At 38.4% G+C, this 18,269-nt stretch overlaps 2 protein-coding genes across 7 annotated transcripts in view; one reads left to right on the top strand and one right to left on the bottom strand.

The window, feature by feature from the left end:
- The window catches only part of RAD1 (RAD1 checkpoint DNA exonuclease), a 21,680-nt gene extending 3,411 nt beyond the window's left edge, over positions 1-18,269 (top strand). For 2 of the 6 annotated variants that reach the window (XM_045393602.3, XM_045393599.3), the window contains exons 2-6: positions 11,754-12,031; positions 13,165-13,273; positions 14,928-15,186; positions 17,470-17,568; positions 17,880-18,269. In XM_045393602.3, the coding sequence (XP_045249537.1) occupies positions 11,834-12,031; positions 13,165-13,273; positions 14,928-15,186; positions 17,470-17,568; positions 17,880-18,057 (843 nt within the window). In that variant the 5' untranslated portion in view covers positions 11,754-11,833 and the 3' untranslated portion in view covers positions 18,058-18,269. Of the gene's footprint in view, positions 1-11,194; positions 11,312-11,753; positions 12,032-13,164; positions 13,274-14,927; positions 15,187-17,469; positions 17,569-17,879 lie in introns of those variants that run through there. The other 4 variants (XM_073993284.1, XM_005556701.5, XM_073993285.1 and 1 more) reach the window with 4 other exon arrangements.
- BRIX1 (biogenesis of ribosomes BRX1) lies at positions 1,348-11,016 on the bottom strand. The gene is made up of 10 exons (XM_005556698.4): positions 10,830-11,016; positions 8,310-8,421; positions 7,132-7,175; positions 4,745-4,815; positions 4,439-4,488; positions 4,259-4,332; positions 3,987-4,037; positions 3,809-3,910; positions 2,061-2,189; positions 1,348-1,804 (listed from the first exon to the last, which is right to left on the bottom strand). Exons 1-10 carry the CDS (start codon positions 10,986-10,988, stop codon positions 1,535-1,537), a joined length of 1,062 nt encoding a protein of 353 aa, XP_005556755.1. The 5' UTR covers positions 10,989-11,016; the 3' UTR covers positions 1,348-1,534.

Raw genomic sequence — 18,269 nt, 5'->3', positions numbered from 1 at the left:
TGTAACTAATAAAAAAAAAAAGTGTTGTTTTTTTTTTTTAACCTATTAAATTGACAGATTCTTTCATGCATAGTGAAACTGGTAAGGGGACAAGGAAATGAACCCTCTAACCTCTAGTGAGGTTATGGTGGTGGAGGGAGCAAGCAAAAAGCTTAGAGTTCATAATCTTTAACCTAAGTTGCACTTCTAGGAAACCAAAAGTGTTGTGTAAAAAGACATATGTAACATATATAGATTCACTACAAGCATTGATACCAGCAAGAAAAAAAAAGAGGAAAAACTGTAAATACTGATTACATAGCTATGGTACACAGAATACTATGCAGTTAGCAAGTCAACACGTAGAACACACACATAGAAAAAGTGTGCAGTCAAAAAAGCAGGTGATGAAACAGCATGTGTAATTTCATTAGATATATGTGTTATATATTGTATTTCCATCTGTCTATGTCAGCAGCCACCTACCTCCATGGTCACTGGTACTCAGAATCTTTTCTTTCCCTGTTACTAATTTACCCATATTAAGCCCAGTGCCCCCTTACACAATAAGCAGTTTCTCTTTCATGTGAGAAAAAATTCAAATGTTCTGGTATCCCCTCTAACAACTGTCCTATTTTTTTCTTCTTTTACTATTAGTTTTCTAAATAAGTAATCTACACACACTGCTTCTAAAATAAATATGTAATTTGGCCGGGCTCAGTGGCTCATGCCTGATGCCTGTAATCCCAGCACTTTGGGGGCTGAAGCGGGCAGATCACCTGAGGTCAGGAGTTCGAGACCAGCCTGACCAACATGGAGAAACCCCAACTCTACTAAAAATAACAAATTAGCCAGGCGTGGTGGCACATGCCTGTAATCCCAGCTACTTGCGAGGCTGAGGCAGGAGAATCGCTTGAACCACCCAGGTGGAGGTCACGGTGAGCAGAGATCGCGCCATTGCACTCTAGTCTGGGCAACAAAAGCAAAACTCCACCTCAGAAATAAAATATAATAAAATAAAAAATTCACAAAGTGCTTTCGACACAGCCATTAACGCATTTGATTCTCAAAATCTAAACATTTTAATGTCCTTTTCTGAAGTGACAGATCAGAGGTTGGTTCTTCAATGGCTTCATTAGCTGGTGACTCAGAGTAAACTTCAGTGAGATGCTTTCCTTTCTACCAGTCTACTCCTACTTTACCATCCACAATCGATGCTCTTGAAGTGTTGAATGCTTTTACAAATAATAGGACCTAATAAATGTCTGAATTTCAGCTTTGCTAAACCAAAAATTCCAACCCAAGAGAACAGGCTACATTAAGTGTGCTATATTTTTAGCAATATAAACTTCAAAAAGAAATCAGAAATTAACTTATGAATTCTGGTGATATTTTATTTAGAAAAAGATAATCACTGATTTTAAGATCTTAATTTTTCTTTCTTCTAAATGCTACACTAATTAGACATAAGATAGTATCAGATAATAAAAGTATTTACACATTGAATACAAAATAAATATAAAGTAACTGAAAAACAAATCAGGTTTCCATTGACTTATTTTTTTTTCCCACTGTCCATCCTCTGTTTCATTTTTCTTTGCCTTTTGTAAATCCGTTTCTTTCTTGCTTTCAAATCAACTTTTGGCTCTGGTTTTACCCACTGTATTTCTATTGGTTTCTCCTCAGCTGGCGTTACAAAAACATCTGCAGTGGGATCATGTGGAAGAAGAGTCTTCGGCTCTTTCTTTCTCAGTTTTTGCACATCTTTCACTTGCTGTTTCTCTCTGTATTTTGCAGCTGTGATGGATCTTATGACACGCCGATGCTGAAATTTAAAAAAAAAAAAAAAGGTTAGACGCTTTTGAAATAAAAATAAACATTTTATATAAGGCAAAAACTTTCAGTTATGAACCTTATATCCCTTCAGCCAGTGTCATGAAAAAAAGGAGTAATTTCCAAGTCTCTATGCAGCAAAAACCAAATTCAGTTTCACAGGTAATAAAACAGCAATTACTTCACAGAATCATTTTGGCCAAAGGGTTCCGGTACATTGGAGACTACTGAACAAAACAACAGCTTACCATGTTTGGTGACTGGTAGTGAGGATTTTCATATAAAGTTGGTCCTCCAAAACTTCCCTGGAAAATCTTTATGAGATTTAAGACAAAACGAGGTCCTATTTCTACAAGAGCAGCATCTTCTTCTATGATCTTTAATAAAAAGGAAACATTTCGTTTTGGATTGGTTACATTATTCCAAAAAGGTATACTGACTATAACCTCATTATAAATGTGCCTGAAATAATTGATAATCCATAAAATCAAGGTGGGGGTGAAACTTGGTAAATGCCAAATCATCAGTATTTTCTGAAATCTATTAGTACTTATAGGAAGTCATCATGGAAAAATGTTTTTTCAGTGTGTACTTTTCAAATTGAGTAATTCGATTTTGGTTTACATCTTGCTTCTCACAATGCATATATCCTTGAAAAACTGTGGTTAAATAGGATTTTAAAATAGTAACCACTATTAACAAAATGTATTAAAGCATATTATGGGGGAACTGTTGAAATGTAAACCAATCCCTAAATTGTTTATAAATCTAATTCAAGATAGATTAAAAGGATATGTAGCCAAATTTATTTCATAGCTACTGATTATGGAATTAAAAGGTGACTTCTGAACAACAAATACTTATGTTATCTATTAGTTCAGGCATGTCTGCCCTCAGAGGTTAGGAGGATGTGTTCAACTCACATGCCAGGTATCCAATATAAAATATGCAGAAAAGAGCTCAGTTTATGTCATGTGCTGTCTAAAATTTTGTTCTTGTTCTCTTCCACCTCTTCATCTTTCTGCACTTATCCTGCCAAACTCCTGCTTCAAGATTTCTAGAATCACCTCTTCTTTTCTCCTGAATGAGTCACTGTATGACTCATCATCTAACAGTTGCCACTGAATGCCTTCTATAGCAATTACATTTTGCTAGGTCTTAACTCTTGAGGTGGTTTTAAAGCTTTTAGAGAGAAACTTATATTTTACTGTATCCTTTACAGCACTTTCCACAAATTAGGAACCCAAGTATCTCATGGATTTTCAAGCTATTCCTTTTCTATAAAGTGAAATATATAATGGCTTATTAGGAAATCCATACTCTGTATCAACTAACAGTCATGAATAGAAGTAGGTAGAGATCACTTAAAGTATAAGACACTACATAGTTACTTGCAGCAATCTCTTTAGGGAAAAGGAAGCTATTTAAAACAAAAGGATTGTTTGCATTTTTTGTGTATGCAGACCCCGTATATCCTTATCTAAAAGTTTAATTAAAAATTGGTCATGTACAGTGGCTCACACCTGTAATCCCACCTACTCAAGATGCTGAGGAGGGATGATCATTTGAGGCCAGGAGGTTCAAGATCAACCTAGGCAACACTGCGACACTCTATCTCTAATAAAAAAAAAATTAGGCCGGGCGCAGTGGCTCACGCCTGGAATCCCAGACTTTGGGAGGCCAAGGTGGGAGGATCACCTGAGGTTAGGAGTTTGAGACCAGCCTGGTCAACATGGTAAAACCCCATCTCTACTAAAACTAAAAAAATTAGCCAGGCGTGATTACGGGTGCCTGTAATCCCAGTTACTCAGGAAGCTGAGGCAAGAGAAGCTTGAACCCGGGAGGTGGGGGTTGCAGTGAGCCGAGATTGTGCCACTGCACTCCAGCCTGGGCAACAAGAGCGAGACTCTGTCTCAATAAATAAATAAATAAATAAATAAATAAATTTAATTCCGTTAAAAAGAAGGTATAATTTAAAAAATCAAGTAAAGCTTACCTGAAAGTTCCGAAACCATATCCTATTATCCAAAATGGTGAAAGTAAACACATGGTCCACGAATGGTTGGCTTTTGGGATGATACCGTGGTGTACTAAAGATCTAGTTTAAAAAGTGTGTGTTAGTTCCTTATTCCAAGACATATCATGTATATTTTGGATAGCTAAAAGATATTTACCTGAATTAAGAGTTCTTTTAACAAAGCATAATGTGGTAATTCATCAAAAGCCTATAAAAATAAAGGAAGCATATTATTTAACAGTAGATTGCCTTGTTTAAAACTGTTTGCTCATTTGTTTCTATAACCTCATTATAAATGTGCCTGAAATAATTGATAATCCATAAAATCAAGGTGAGGGTGAAACTAAATTGAATTACACAACTATATCTACTAAAAACAACCACGCCAGATAAGAAAATTAGACCTCATACACTGAATGAGAAACTTACAGGGTCAAAAGACAAAAGGGGCCGAGAACCTTTCAAACAGTTTCCAGTCATCTTTAGTTCAGCAAGGGTATGAACTAGAAAAATTGCAACGAAAACAAAAATAGTTACAACTTTTGCACAACTATTTCAAAAGATTATTTTTAATTTCCTCATCTAAAAAATTTTATTGAGTCAACTTACTATTTTGAACAAGGAATTTAGCAGACGGTCCATGAGGTGAATTTGAAAGCCTGAAAGATATAGAGGAAGCTTTTTCAACTGATCAGCGAATGCAGTCAATGCTTACCACCTATTCACCATAAATAATATGCTTATATTCATATATTTAATTTTCTTTAAAGGTATCAAGTTTTGTGAAATCAAAAAAAGTTTTATTCATTCTCAACCTCTTACCATGAAAGACTAGGAGTCTATAACATAAAAGGTACAAAGAACAAATCCACTTAAATAAAGGAGTTTAACCAATATCTTAATACATTCTCTTACCACATATAGAGATCTTGTTTTTTCTTAGCTTCAAAATAGATGCATTTATTACAGTTCTTCATTTCACAAACCTAAAGGAAGCAAAGTATAGGAAAATGAAGTAGATAAAAGTGAGAACTAAAGTAATTATATGTGATTAATATCATTTAGATTATCTCAAAAATACCTAACCAGGCTAATAGGCTACAAAGACCAAAACATTTATTCACAGAAGAAACCTTTAAGTTCCTTCTAGGTATTCTACACAAGGTAAACTAGATGCTCTGCCCATATCTTGGATGAAATTATCTATCATATTTTTGGGCCTAGCATCTAAAATGGTCTCACTTCTGATTACTGGAAACCTCCCCCCTCCTTTTTTTTTTTTTTTTTGAGATGGAGTTTCGCTCTTGTTGCCCAGGCTGGAGTGCAATGGCACGATCTTGGCTTACCGCAACCTCCACCTCTCAGGTTCAAATGATTCTCCTGCTTCAGCCTCCAGAGTAGCTTGGATTACAGGCATGCGCCATCACGCCCTGCTAATTTTGTATTGTTAGTAGAGATGGGGTTTCTCCATGTTGGTCAGGCTGGTCTTGAACTCCTGACCTCGGGTGATCTGCCTGCCTTGGCCTCCCAAAGTGCTGGGATTACAGGCGTGAGCCACAACGCCTGGCCAGGAACCTCTTCTGCCCACAGTCCCATGTACAAACTACAAAGACTAAAAATAGATAAGGAATACCACAACTAATCTTATGTTGATCCTTCATAATCAATCTTCTTAGCCAATCTTACGAAAATCCAGTCCTTACAGAACTAAAAACATCCTTTTTAATGATTATTTTGGTTTTTAACTTTTTAGCTTTTTGATATTAAGATTACAAAACTTAAGTTGTTCTTCATTTATACTATCATTTCTGGTGATTTGGTTCTATAAAGTCATTAAGGGATTGGGTAAAAAGCCTAAGTATATAAAACCTATTTCAAATTAAACTTCAATGTCTTCAAGGCTTACAAAAGTCACACTTGAGAAGATATAAAAACATTACAGGAGTGAAGTCTTATATTACTGTAGTATTCATAAACCCTAATTAATATAGTACTCATAAACTCCAAACTATTTAAGACTTTAAACCTAACAACTTATGGGTGGATGAGGTTCATGCCTGTAACCCCAGCACTTTGGGAGGCCGAGGTGGGTGAATTGCCTGAGCAACCCGGCAAAGCCCCATCACTACTAAAAATACAAAAAAATTAGCTGGGCATAGTGGCGTGTGCCTGTAGTCCCAGCTACTTGGGAGGCTGACGCAGGAGAACAGCTTAAACCCAGGAAGCAGAGGCTGCAGTGAGTTGAGATCATGCCACTTCACTCCAGCCTGGGTAAGAGTGAGACTTTGTCTCCAAAACCAGTTAAACAAATAAACAAACCCTGACAACTTAAAAAAAAAAAACCTTAGGTCCAATGCTTTTGTTTCTTATTGGTCTTAGAATAAACACAAAAATGGGAAGCTTGTGCCACTTCTGGGCCTTTGTAGTTGCCATTTTCTCTTCCTAGATGGTCTTTTACCATATTTCTCCTTCATTAAATCTCTGCTCAAATATTAAATTAAACATCATCCCTTTGAACAGGTTTTTCCGGTCTAGTCTCAGCTGCTGAAAACCTATAACCTGCTTCATTTCTCCTATCTTTACTTGAAATTATAAACCTTGTTTATGGCCTGTCTCCATTAGAATGTAAGTTCCATAATGACAGGGACATTGCTCTGTTAAACACAGTTTCTGCAACACATAGAATGATGTGATTTTTGAACACAGAGGTTCAAAAATTTGTGCTCTCAAGAAGGCTAATAGGAAAAAAATGATCCTAATTCTTCTAAGTTTTGAAAATTTTGCTTTAAAATGTAAATTCATGTTCTGTGCTTCCAGAGGTTAAAAAAATATACATAAGTGTAGTATACTTTGAAAATGTAACCTATTCCTAGTTTGTAATACCTTAAGAGCAGTTCCACACAAATCACTTTTAATACTGGCAAAACACTTTTTATCATGTGGGGTTTCTACATATATAGATATGTTTAATGGACTTCTTATTTTACTTTATATATGCTGACTGATCATTTTTTGAGTACCTACTATGGATTTAGCATAATACTAGACACTACGGGGTTAAAAAATGAGACATAATCCTTCTCCTGAGATTTCAATATGCTTGTTCAGACAAAACAAACAGACATGACTGAAGCACTAAACTGTAGGAGAAAAATCTGGAAGAGCAGTTATTGAAGAGTTAATAAAACGTGTCTGAATAGTTTTTACAAAACAATTTTTAAAGTCACTGAATGACTTATTTTTGAAATGAGCCACTGTTAATGTTTTTAAAATATTTTATTGCAATTACTTTCTAAAATTACCTCGTTAATCACAAATAGCTTATCCTTACGATCCATTTTAGTATCTAGAAAAAGAAAAAAAAGACAAAGCAAGTAAATTAAAGGTGATTTCAAAGTTATTTCAATCAAACCACATATGCTATCTAAAAAATAAGTGTTTTTACACTCTTCAGTTTAAAGGAGATTTTATTATTAATTTTCAAAACAAGACCTGAAAACAATCGCTTAAAAAATCTTGACTCTTTGTAAATGTAAAGAAAATAAAATAGAGTCTGTAAGAATTAGAAATTATAGTGTAAGCAGTGTTTCTCAGTATTTAGGTATTTTAGGAATCCTTTTCAAAAATGGGAAAATTCTCACAAACCAAAGACTATGTTAAAGGAAACCAGTTTCAATGAAGATATCTTTCACTTGTTAATCACAGATGTCAAAGAAAACTGACTTTATGCCTGTGAAACAAATCTGCACATATACTCCTTGAATCAAAAAAAAAGTTAAAATTTTTAAAATAAAAAAAACAAAAAAACCCCAAAACACCTCTCAACATAAGCAAAAATATGATGCGTTGCCACTCCACTGTTCTAAACAATGTTTTTTTTTTTTTTTTTTTTGAGACAGGGTCTTGCTCCTTGCCCAGGCTGAAGTGTAGTGGCACAATCATGGCTCATGGCAGCCTTGACCTCCTGGGCTCAAGCCATCCTCCTGCTTGAGACTCCTGTGTAGCTGGGACTGCAGGCAAGTGGTCCCACACCTGGCTAATTTACTTTACTTTTTTCGACTCCAACTTAAAAGGTGCTTCAAATTCTATCCCAGGTACATTTTTCAACAAAAACAGTTTAAAAAAAAAAAAAAAAAAAAGCCCAAAAAGCAACACATGGCAGTCCTTGGCACTTAGGACAAACCATCCCACCTATCTCAGGACCTTTAGAAACATTCCAGTGAAGGCATTCCTGGACTTTCAAGAAATGTTTCAATAATATTAGGACATCTGTTTTAAAAAGTAAAGAAACTACCTAATGAAGTCTAAAGAATTTCTTACAAAATGTTAACTAGAAAAATTGTGGCACTTGAAAAGATAAAAGGTATTGTGTTTTTTTCGTGAAAACACTGAACAAATGAAGAATATATAAAATAAGTGAAAACATAAAAATAGCTAAGTTTATAGACAGAAATTTCTAAAGTATATGATACAAAGGCACCTGCTTTAGAATGAGGCATCAACATTCTCAAGTCCTGCATTAAATGTCTTGTCCTGAAATTTATTCCTCTGGAAGAAAAGATGAGAATCCGTTCCTTATTTTTCCACTTGCCCTAAAGAAAAAGAAAATGTTAAAAAGATTTTAAAATCTCATACTGAACTGAGCTTGTTTTGTGACAGGGTCTCACACTGTTGTCCAGACTGAAGTGCAGTGATGCATGCTCACAGCTCACTGCAGTTTCAAGTTCCTGGGCTCAAGTGATCCTCCCACCTCAGCATCTGCAGTAGCTGGATACTACAGACATGTGCCACCATGCCCAGTTAGTATTTTTTTTCTTTTGTAGAGACAGGAGTCTCCCTATGTTGCCCAGGCTGGTCTCCAACACCTGGGCTCAAGCGGCTTGGCCTCCCAAAGTGCTGGGATTATAGGTGAGAACCACTGCACCTGGCCCTGTTTGTTTTTTAAGAGCTTCCAGGTAGCAAGTCAAACCATCCTGACTCCTTTAATTTCATCTCTCACCAACATTCACTGACCACATCTGCCACCCAGAAATGCCCTCCTTGGTTTCTTGTTTTTCATCTTCAATCTCTCCAATTCCTCCTCCCAACCCTGAAAGTTCTTTCTTAGCCCTCTTTTATTTCTGTGCTCTCCATGCAGAGGTCTCATAATAATTTCTCCCAATTCTTAATCCTTTCTTATTCACACTGCACTTAGAGTCTTATATTAACTGCAAAACTCCTAAATGGCTAACTTTCTCAGACATGAAGAACACCTCCAACGGATATGGTTGACTAGCTCTTTCAAGTTTACTCTTTTTTTTTTTTTTGAGATGGAGTCTCACTCTGTCACCCAGGCTGGAGGGCAGTGGCGCAATCTCCACCTCCCGGGTTCAAACGACTCTCCTGCCTCAGCCTCCTGAGTAGCTGGGGTTATGGGTGCCCACCACTGCACCTGGCTGATTTTTTTTTTGTAGTTTTAGTAGAGACAGGGTTTCACCATCTTGGCCAGGCTGGTCTTGAACTCCTGACCTAGTGATCCACCCTCCTTGGCCTCCCAAAATGCTGGGATTACAGGCGTGAGCCACCGCGCCCGGCCATTTTTAAAGTAATACTTCAGTCACATCCTTACTTCCCAGAGTTTTCTAAACAAAGTTCAAATGACATAGCTTCGACACTGAATTGTAAAATACATTTTCATTTTTACATCATTATTGCCCCAAATGAAGCCTAATGCAATCCAATCTGGCTCTATTTTTTACATTTTTCAGCATTTCCCTACTTCAAAGTCTTTTAAATGTCAAAATTCTACACTTCTTCTGATATGCAGCTTAAAGACTAAATCCTTCATGATTCTTTATCTTATTATACTAGGGTAAACGTAATCTCCATCTCTTGCATTTCCATAGAATGTATCAAAGTATGGCTCAGATTATGGATACTATCTAGCTCCTTAAGGAAGAGTGAGAACACTAACATTTATTGGAAGTGTACAAGCCCAGCTTATTTTTCATAAAAAGTAAATATTCTCTCCCCCCTCCCCGGCCCCAATCTGCAGGTCAGAAAAGAGCGCAGAAAAGAGCGGGGCTAGAATTTACACTTATCTTTTATTCCTCAGAGCTCACACTCCTTTCCTAGAGCTTGCCATCACACCACACGGGGTCATTGACTTAACACCTACTGCGTGCTAGACTACTCTGCTAAGTGCGGAGGACGCAGAAATTAATGTCAAAGATAATCCTTGCCTTCACAGTATTCTGTCTAGCTTAAGATGAGTTCTCAGTTGAAGGAAATCTAGCTAATTCCAACTAACGTGCACTTCTTTTGAATAAAAACCATCAACTTATTTGAATTCTTAAGTTTCCTCCTAAACTCCAACATTTCAGGAGGAAGGGGTCACATGCTAGTCACCTTTGCAATCTCAAACCCAAAGGATGCCTAACTTGGTAAAATGCATGGCACATTCAATGTCTGTTGAATACAAGTAAAGCTCATAGTACCTAGCCTATTTTTCATTATCCCTTGAGTTGAAAACTGGTTAACAAATCAGAGTCACAGTCCTAAGGGCAACAACTTTTTAAAGGCTCACCTAACAAACTGTAGGATCCCTGACTGAGAGTGGCTGACTATGGCAGTATATGGGCATACTAATCACTGGAAGAAATACTCAACAGCGAGAAATAGCCAAGGAAAAGCCCTACTTTTCAAAAATATTTAAAAAACAAAACAAAACAAAACAACTCAACAACTACGAAGACAAAACGCTAGATCTGAGCACCCTGTAAGTCGCTTTCCCGTGGGCCGGGTAAAGATTTTAAAACCCGCCGCCTCCAGGAGGGCGGACACGTGCACAAGGATTAGCTGAAAACTCGGTGCCCAGTCTGGCTGGGAGGATTGCTAAAATCGACCTACCGTTAACACTCTGGCTACTCTGAAATTAGCAGAGCTGTAGTCAAGTAAGTAACCCAAGAAAAGGGGCACAGAGCCGCCGCCGCCGGTGTAGCCCGGGGGCATCCCCTTCTACCTTGCAAACGGGGCCTGGGATCCGGTCCCTCTCTTCTTCCTCCACCTCCTCTGCGGTGGTGTGCCGCTTAGTTGGCGGCGCGGCATCTTTTTCGTTTCTTTTTGGCTTCTTCGCCTGCACTGCCAAGCCTCCACGCCGTTTCCTCTTGGTTGCCGCCATCTTGCCTTACTGCCTGCGCTCTTGGCCTGTTTTCCGGCGTTGCCTCTCGCTCCTCTTTCCGATCTCTATGGTTCGGTGGCTCTAAGCGCTCAGCTACGCGGTTGTCCTCCAGGTCTGCGGTGTCTCCTTCCGGTCTCAGTGGCGCTGCACGCGCGGCTCTCTAGGCCTCCTTCAGCTCTGTGGTGACGGTGGCGGAAGTGGAGGGCAGGTCTGAAGAGTGGCGGGACCGGCTCCACTTCCTACGCGATTTCTCAGAGCTGTCTAGCTCCTCCTCAGGGACTTTCCTGGGAAGGTCTCTCGGGCGTCCAGACCCCACCGCAAAGGTAGGGTGTCCGCACTCGGGGACCCCGAGACTAATAAGCGATGCTGTCCCGCGGGCGGGCTGGTGAATGGGCTTGTGTGGGACTCTTGGGGGATCTTCTGGACACTCTGGGCGCTCCCCCCATCGCCTGTTCTCTTGGAAGCGAGGCTGGTGCCGCGGTCGGATTCATAGCTCCTGTTTGTTTGGCCGGGAGAAGCTGGCCCCAAGCGGAGATACCGTGTCAGTTGCGTGTCTTCATTCTTCACAACTTTTCACGTTATTGTCCTCTTACAGAGACGAGGAAATAGTAACTTAATTTTCCCGCAAAATTACAAAGACAATTAAGTGACATAGGTGGGGTTCGGCCTGGTCAGCTGAGTTCAGCCGCCCAGCCCCCGTCCACCTCTCAGCGCAGGTGGAGCTCGCCGGACCTCGCCTGCACTGATGTGAGTTTTATTGTCCAGTCCCTTCAGGTGTTTCGCGATTCGCCGAGCAGGTGTTGGCCCCAGGAGCATTTCCCTCCGGGCCGAATGCGCAGTGGACTATGCCCCTTCTGACCCAGCAGATCCAAGATGAGGATGATCAGTACAGCCTTGTGGCCAGCCTTGACAACGTTAGGAATCTCTCCACTATTTTGAAAGCTATTCATTTCCGAGAGCATGCCACGTGTTTCGCAACTAAAAATGGTATCAAAGTAACAGTGGAAAATGCAAAGTGTGTGCAAGCAAATGCTTTTATTCAGGTATGGAAGTAGGCGCCTTTAAGCCTGTGCCATAGATATTCTAAATGCAATTTAATGAAATCCGAAGGTTTTAGTAGACATAATAAATAACTTAATACTCATAATAACTTAATAGTCAATAGTCATAATAAATAATAGATAAATAACTTAATAGTCTTACGTTAGAGAACAAACGTCATTACTTGAATTTTTTTTTTCTCTCCCGGTAACAAATTCTTTTCCCATCTTGTTTTACAGAGATAATGGTTAGTAATGACTAAAGTTTATTAAACTAGACTATCGGCTAGGCTACAGTCTTCTTAGTGTTTAACTTATTTAATTTTAACAATAGTCCTATAAGGCAGGTTCTATTGTTATTCCCGTTTTATATATGTGGAAACGAGGCACAATTTTAAGTGATTTGCCAACAGTCCCACAGCTGGTAAGTGGCTGAATTGGGATAAGAACCCTGAACATTTGTTTCCAGAATATCTGCTCTTTTTACCACTGCGATACTACCACCTTGCTGTTACTAAAGAGTATTTTTTTCCCTTTACTGGTTGTAATAGAATTTTTGTTCTTCCAAAGTAATATTTGTGTGGTTCAGATAGGATTGCAAATTCAACTAAGCATTTTTTTTAACACGTAAGTGCACAGCATGACCTCAGGGATAGAGAGGTAAATAAGACATGGTTCTCGTCCTCGTGCGGCAACATGGTATAGTGGCTCACACCTGTATTTCCAGCTGCTCAGGAGACTGAGGCTGAGGCACGAAGATCGCTTGAACTCAGGCATTAAAGACCAGCCTGAGTAACCGTAGTGAGACCCCCGAATCAATAAAAAATAATAATAAAAGTTGTAACTAATATTGCTCATGCATTATCAAGTCATCCGTCTGTTTTCCAAGTGACCTTAGCAGTAGTGATACGCACAAAAACGAGATAAGGGAGAGTCCCAGAGGGATAGTTTTTAGATCCAGGAATGGATATAAGGATGCTTCAAAGGATGTCTCTAAGATGTTTTGATTGCTAATCAGAAATTATTCTCATGGGATTAGCACAGTATTGTATTTTTTAAACATATAAAGTGAAATCTAGGACCTTGTATATTTTCATTCTTTTACATAACAATTTTCATTTTTACTTTTTCCGTAGGCTGGAATATTTCAGGAATTTAAAGTTCAGGAAGAGTCTGTTACTTTTCGAATTAATTTAACTGTCCTTTTAGACTGTTTGTCTATTTTTGGATCAAGTCCTATGCCAGGTAAACTATTATCAGTATAAAGACATAAAAGTGTTATATACAGTGGTCAGAAAAATACAGGAAGTTATTTGGAATATAAACATTTGTTCAGAAAGCTAATGCCAATTCATTTTTCGGTGGCCACAGTCATGGGTTCTAACATTTCACAATGTTAATTGCAAGTATGTTTATAGTTCTTTCATATTTGTAAAAGTATTTACATTCATCTTTTTTTAATTTACAGGGCTTTGAGGGATTTTAAATTTGAACTGGCCAAAAGAATACTTTGGACATGTCTTTAATATCTTTAACATTGTGAAATGTTTTAATTGCTTCTCTTCCCTAACTTGTCCAGAATTACTCAGCTAGTTAGTGGCAGAGAAAAACGAAAGCCAGTTCTCCTGACTCCTAGTTTACTGTGTTCAAAATTTGTTTCTTTTAAGCCATATTTTATAAGTTATGTCTATTTTGATAAATGATTTTTTGGTGTTTTTGAGACGGAGTTTCTCTCTTGTTGCCCAAGCTGGAGTACAATGGCAGAATCTCGGCTCACTGCAACCTCTGCCTCCCAGGTTCAAGCGCTTCTGCCTCAGCCTCCCAAGTAGCTGGGATTACAGGCACGTGCCACCATGCCCGGCTACTTTTTTGTATTTTTAGTAGAGATGAGATTTCACCATGTTAGCCAGGCTGGTCTCAAACTCCAGACCTCAGGTGATCTGCCCGCCTCAGACTCCTGAAGTGCTGGGATTACAGGCACGAGCCACCGTGCCCGGCTGCCAAATGATTTTCTTTAAAATGTATATCTTTTTATTTGTTAAGGGAATTATTTTTAAGAATGGTGAAATTCAATTGCTGTAGGTATAAAACTGTAAGGAATCCCCAGAATTTTATTTCATAGGAAAGCAACCTGGAGATTAGCTAGGAAAAATTCAATATAGTTCTCCAGAAAAGTGTATTTTAACTTTCCACAGACAGTTCCACTGTTGAATTACACATTTTCTAATGACAGTGTTCTCCAGCTGGTTTTTCGTAAAAGCATCTGTCATGTTCCATTCCTCACTGTGGCTCTCAGTCCAGCAAGGAGAAGGACTTTGAATATCCTGTCATAGTCCTCCTTGCCGCTAGTGGCTTGCAGTGTTAAAATGTACACCACCATTAACAACCCTCTTTTTCTCTCAGTTTGATTTTAAAATGTGAGGAAATATAAATATCTCCCAGTTGGAAAAGTTAGAAGGATCCTTGTCATAGTGAGTACACTGACGTTACAGTACAGATGATAGCAATCCACTGTTACACACATTGAACCTTCAAGGAATAGCATACCCTGTTCTGCAGCAATTTAGTTACTTGCTGTGTTGATCCATATAGATTCTCTATTCTGAAATTTTATGGATGTAAAATCAACAAGCTACTTCTGAGGTGTTTATGACAACCTGAAAATGATTCCAAAGAATTATGTTACGTTTTATTCTGGTTCCCAGTTTTCTTGTATTTTTGGAATTGTCTACACACAACTGTCATCAGGGAAGATGTAATCCCTTTTTATGAGGAAATACATGTATGTGAGAAATTGGACGGAATAAATTATTCTTGAGAAATTTGATGTATCATTTCGAGGAGAAGCTGAACCCAGAGCTATAAAGCTAACGCCAAGTATGACTTCTTTCCATTGCAGGGACTTTAACTGCACTTCGGATGTGTTACCAAGGTTATGGTTACCCTTTGATGCTGTTTCTGGAAGAAGGAGGAGTGGTAACAGTCTGCAAAATCAATACGCAGGAACCTGAGGAGACCTTGGATTTTGATTTCTGCAGCACCAATGTTATTAATAAAATTATTCTGCAGTCAGAGGGGCTCCGTGAAGCATTTTCTGAATTGGATATGACGAGTGAAGTCCTACAAATTACCATGTCTCCTGACAAGCCTTATTTCAGGTACTTGAGAGCAGTGCAGTTATAGTTAATGTGGTCTGTACTCCCATCTTCCCACTTAGACATTTGCTTAGGGTGCAAAATTTTTATTATCCACATTTTTAGAGTTTTCACAACTTTAGACAGCTTGTACTGTTACCTCATAATTTTATGGTTCAAGAAACTTAAGACCCAGGAAGATTCACTCACTATGTCATATTTAGGTGGTGGTGGCATCTAGATGAGAAACCCAGTCCCCTAATTTATAAATGAGTGGTATTTTCATTGTACTACTACTTACTGTCATAGATCAGGTTACATCATGAGGAAAATTGGGTTTAAGTGTTTGAAAGGGTGTTTGTATTATGGTATCTTTTTCAAGTTCAGGTTGCAGAAGAAAATGTTTTCTACACATGGTTCATTCAGTCACCAAGTATCTGTTGATCACCTACCATGTGCTTATTCATCTTATTAAGCATTATGGGAAGAACATCTTAAAACCAAGGTGAAACCAACATACGTGAAACAGCAAACCATTAAGTACCAATATAGCACACAGATACCTGGGAAACGCTTATATAAGGATTTAGAGATGATTGCTCAAAGCTGGCTTCCCAAGATAGGGCAGTTTTCAGCAGGAATACCATGTCAAAAAAGCTGCTCCTGATACTTTAACACAAGTGTCTGCTCAGGGTTAGACTCAGTGTAGAGATTCTAGCAATGTAGAGAGAGGATCTAAATACTCTCTTTTCAGAATATTTCAGGATCTAAATACTCTCTTTTTGAAATATTTCAGAATGTTAAATAAAGGCACTAAAGACATATGGAATAAAAGGAATAAGGTATTCTTTTTGTAACTACTTTAGAAGAATTACAGGCCTGGCTGTAAAAGTGCAGTGGCTCACACCTGTAATCCCAGCACTTTGGGAGGCTGAAGTGGGCGGATCATTTGAGGTCAGGAGTTCAAGACCAGCCTGGCCAACATGGTGAAACCCTGTCTCTACTAAAAGTAGAAAAATTAGTTGGGCGTGGTGGCGCGTGCCTATAATCCCAGCTACTCGGGAGGCTGAGGTGGGAGAGTCACTTGAACCCAGGAGGCAGATGTTGCAGTGAGCTGAGATTTCACCACTGCACTCCAGCCTGGGTGACAGAGTGACACTCTGTCTCAAAAAAAGAAAAAGAATCACAGGCCCTTCTCATGACTTTGGGGAGTTAAGAATTTGGCTCAGGGTCCGATAAAAGTGTTAACCAAAATGGAAATTGGAAACCCTACTTTAGCAGTGGAATGAAGTGAAAAATTTCAGGTACTTAAACAATATTTCAGAGGATCTCCTCAGTGATCTCTCTCAGCCTGGGTAACTAGATGGACCATGATATCTTTCATCTCCAGGATGGGAAACAATTTGGTGGTAGGGAGGTAGGAGTTGAAATTTTTTCCTGGATATGTTCAATTTGATGGTAGGGGAGGTAGGAGTTGAAATTTTTTCCTGGATATGTTAAATTTTAAGTACCTGTGACACTAGGGAGTAGCTGGATGCATAGTTATGGTGCTCAGGAGATCCATTTAGACTGGAAATTTAGATTTGGGAACCATCATCATGGCTGGGCATGGATGAGACGGGTCAGAGAGAGAGATTATATTAGAAGAAAGAAAAGATGGACCCCAGGAAAACCAACACCTGGAAGATGGGGGGCAGAAATGGAGCTTAGAGAAAACCAACCTGGATCTTATCACCATGCTCATATAATAGTTAGCAATGTGCTAACCCTGCAGCAAATGCTTCAGAAGTTCTTGCAGATTAAATCAGCATATTAACACTTACAAATTGTCTACAAATAACTTTTGGTGTTACCAAGTGAGGAAAACCGTGAAATAGCCTTGAGAGCAGTCTAAGATACAGAAAAGCTGTAATTCCTCGGTGTAGGATTGGAAACAGACCTAAGGGTTGCAGTTGACTTAGATCAAGGTCTTCCATCAGTCCTCAATTCTCTCTCCCATTATATATTTCTGACTTAAGGATGAGGAAGAGTCATTTTCAGAGTAGGATTAGGGTAATGAAATTAAAGTGTCCGCTACCCTTTTCCTTTTACAATTGATTTTCTTCAAAGCCGTTGATTAGTTGCCCTGAACTCCCGGAACTCTAGTGGGAGCTTTATTATGGTACTTGTTATCATGTGTTGTAAGCATTTGTGTACATGTCTGTTTCCTCCACTAGTATGAATTTCTTAGGAAGTGTTTTCTTTATTTGGATCCTAATGTGGTTTATTTTTGGACCAATGAATAAATGAGGTAATCATTTTCTATAGGTTATCTACTTTTGGAAATGCAGGAAGTTCCCACCTTGACTATCCCAAAGATTCTGATTTGATGGAAGCATTTCATTGTAATCAGACCCAAGTCAACAGGTCAGTTCTTAATATAGAGGTTCCCATTGGTGATAAAGAGGAGGTTAAATACCAGATTTCTGTTAAATAAAAACACTTTCAATCTGTTAATTAAAATGCACAGCATTTTATAAAAATAAACAGTAGAGTGCTGGACTTACTAGGGGATGTAGGGTTCTAACAGTGGATGAATTTTAAAAACATCAAGAGAAAATATTAGCAAATTGGATAAGTACTTGATTTTATTCTTAGTTTTGCTACTTTTTGTCCTTGGGAGTTCTGAGCAGTGTTCACTGTGTTGATATAACAGCTTTTTATTTTGTTTTCTACAGATACAAGATTTCTTTACTGAAACCCTCTACAAAGGCATTAGTCCTATCTTGTAAGGTATCTATTCGGACAGATAACAGAGGCTTCCTTTCATTACAGTATATGATTAGAAATGAAGATGGACAAATATGTTTTGTGGAATATTACTGCTGCCCTGATGAAGAAGTTCCTGAATCTTGAGTCTTGAGTATGACAATTCACTGATATTTATGTGTACATTTATGACAGATGAAGTTCTTATTCTGAGTACAGTACTCTTTATAATTTCATATTGGATTTTCTATAGAGAAGAAGCACTATGGGGAAGATAGGAGCAAGGTCGTGTACCTAATAGTTACTGTGTTTTCTAAATACGTTTTGTAGAGGGCATGTAAATAAATGTTTTCATGTAG

Source organism: Macaca fascicularis, chromosome 6 (genome assembly GCF_037993035.2).
Source record: "Macaca fascicularis isolate 582-1 chromosome 6, T2T-MFA8v1.1".
Classification (NCBI taxonomy): Eukaryota; Metazoa; Chordata; class Mammalia; order Primates; family Cercopithecidae; genus Macaca; species Macaca fascicularis.
Note: the sequence above shows the minus strand (reverse complement) of the source record. Positions and strands in the feature narration are given on the sequence as shown.

What these genes read in the sequence shown, in the direction of transcription:
- BRIX1 (XM_005556698.4), bottom strand. Translation starts at nt 10,988, where the DNA reads ATGGCGGCAACCAAGAGGAAACGGCGTGGAGGCTTGGCAGTGCAGGCG. An exon ending in GATGCCTCATTCTAAAGCAG is followed by an intron (nt 7,176 to 8,309) that starts GTGCCTTTGTAT and finishes TTCTTTTTCTAG; the next exon opens with ATACTAAAATGGATCGTAAG. An exon ending in TAAATTCCTTGTTCAAAATA is followed by an intron (nt 4,333 to 4,438) that starts GTAAGTTGACTC and finishes CAATTTTTCTAG; the next exon opens with TTCATACCCTTGCTGAACTA.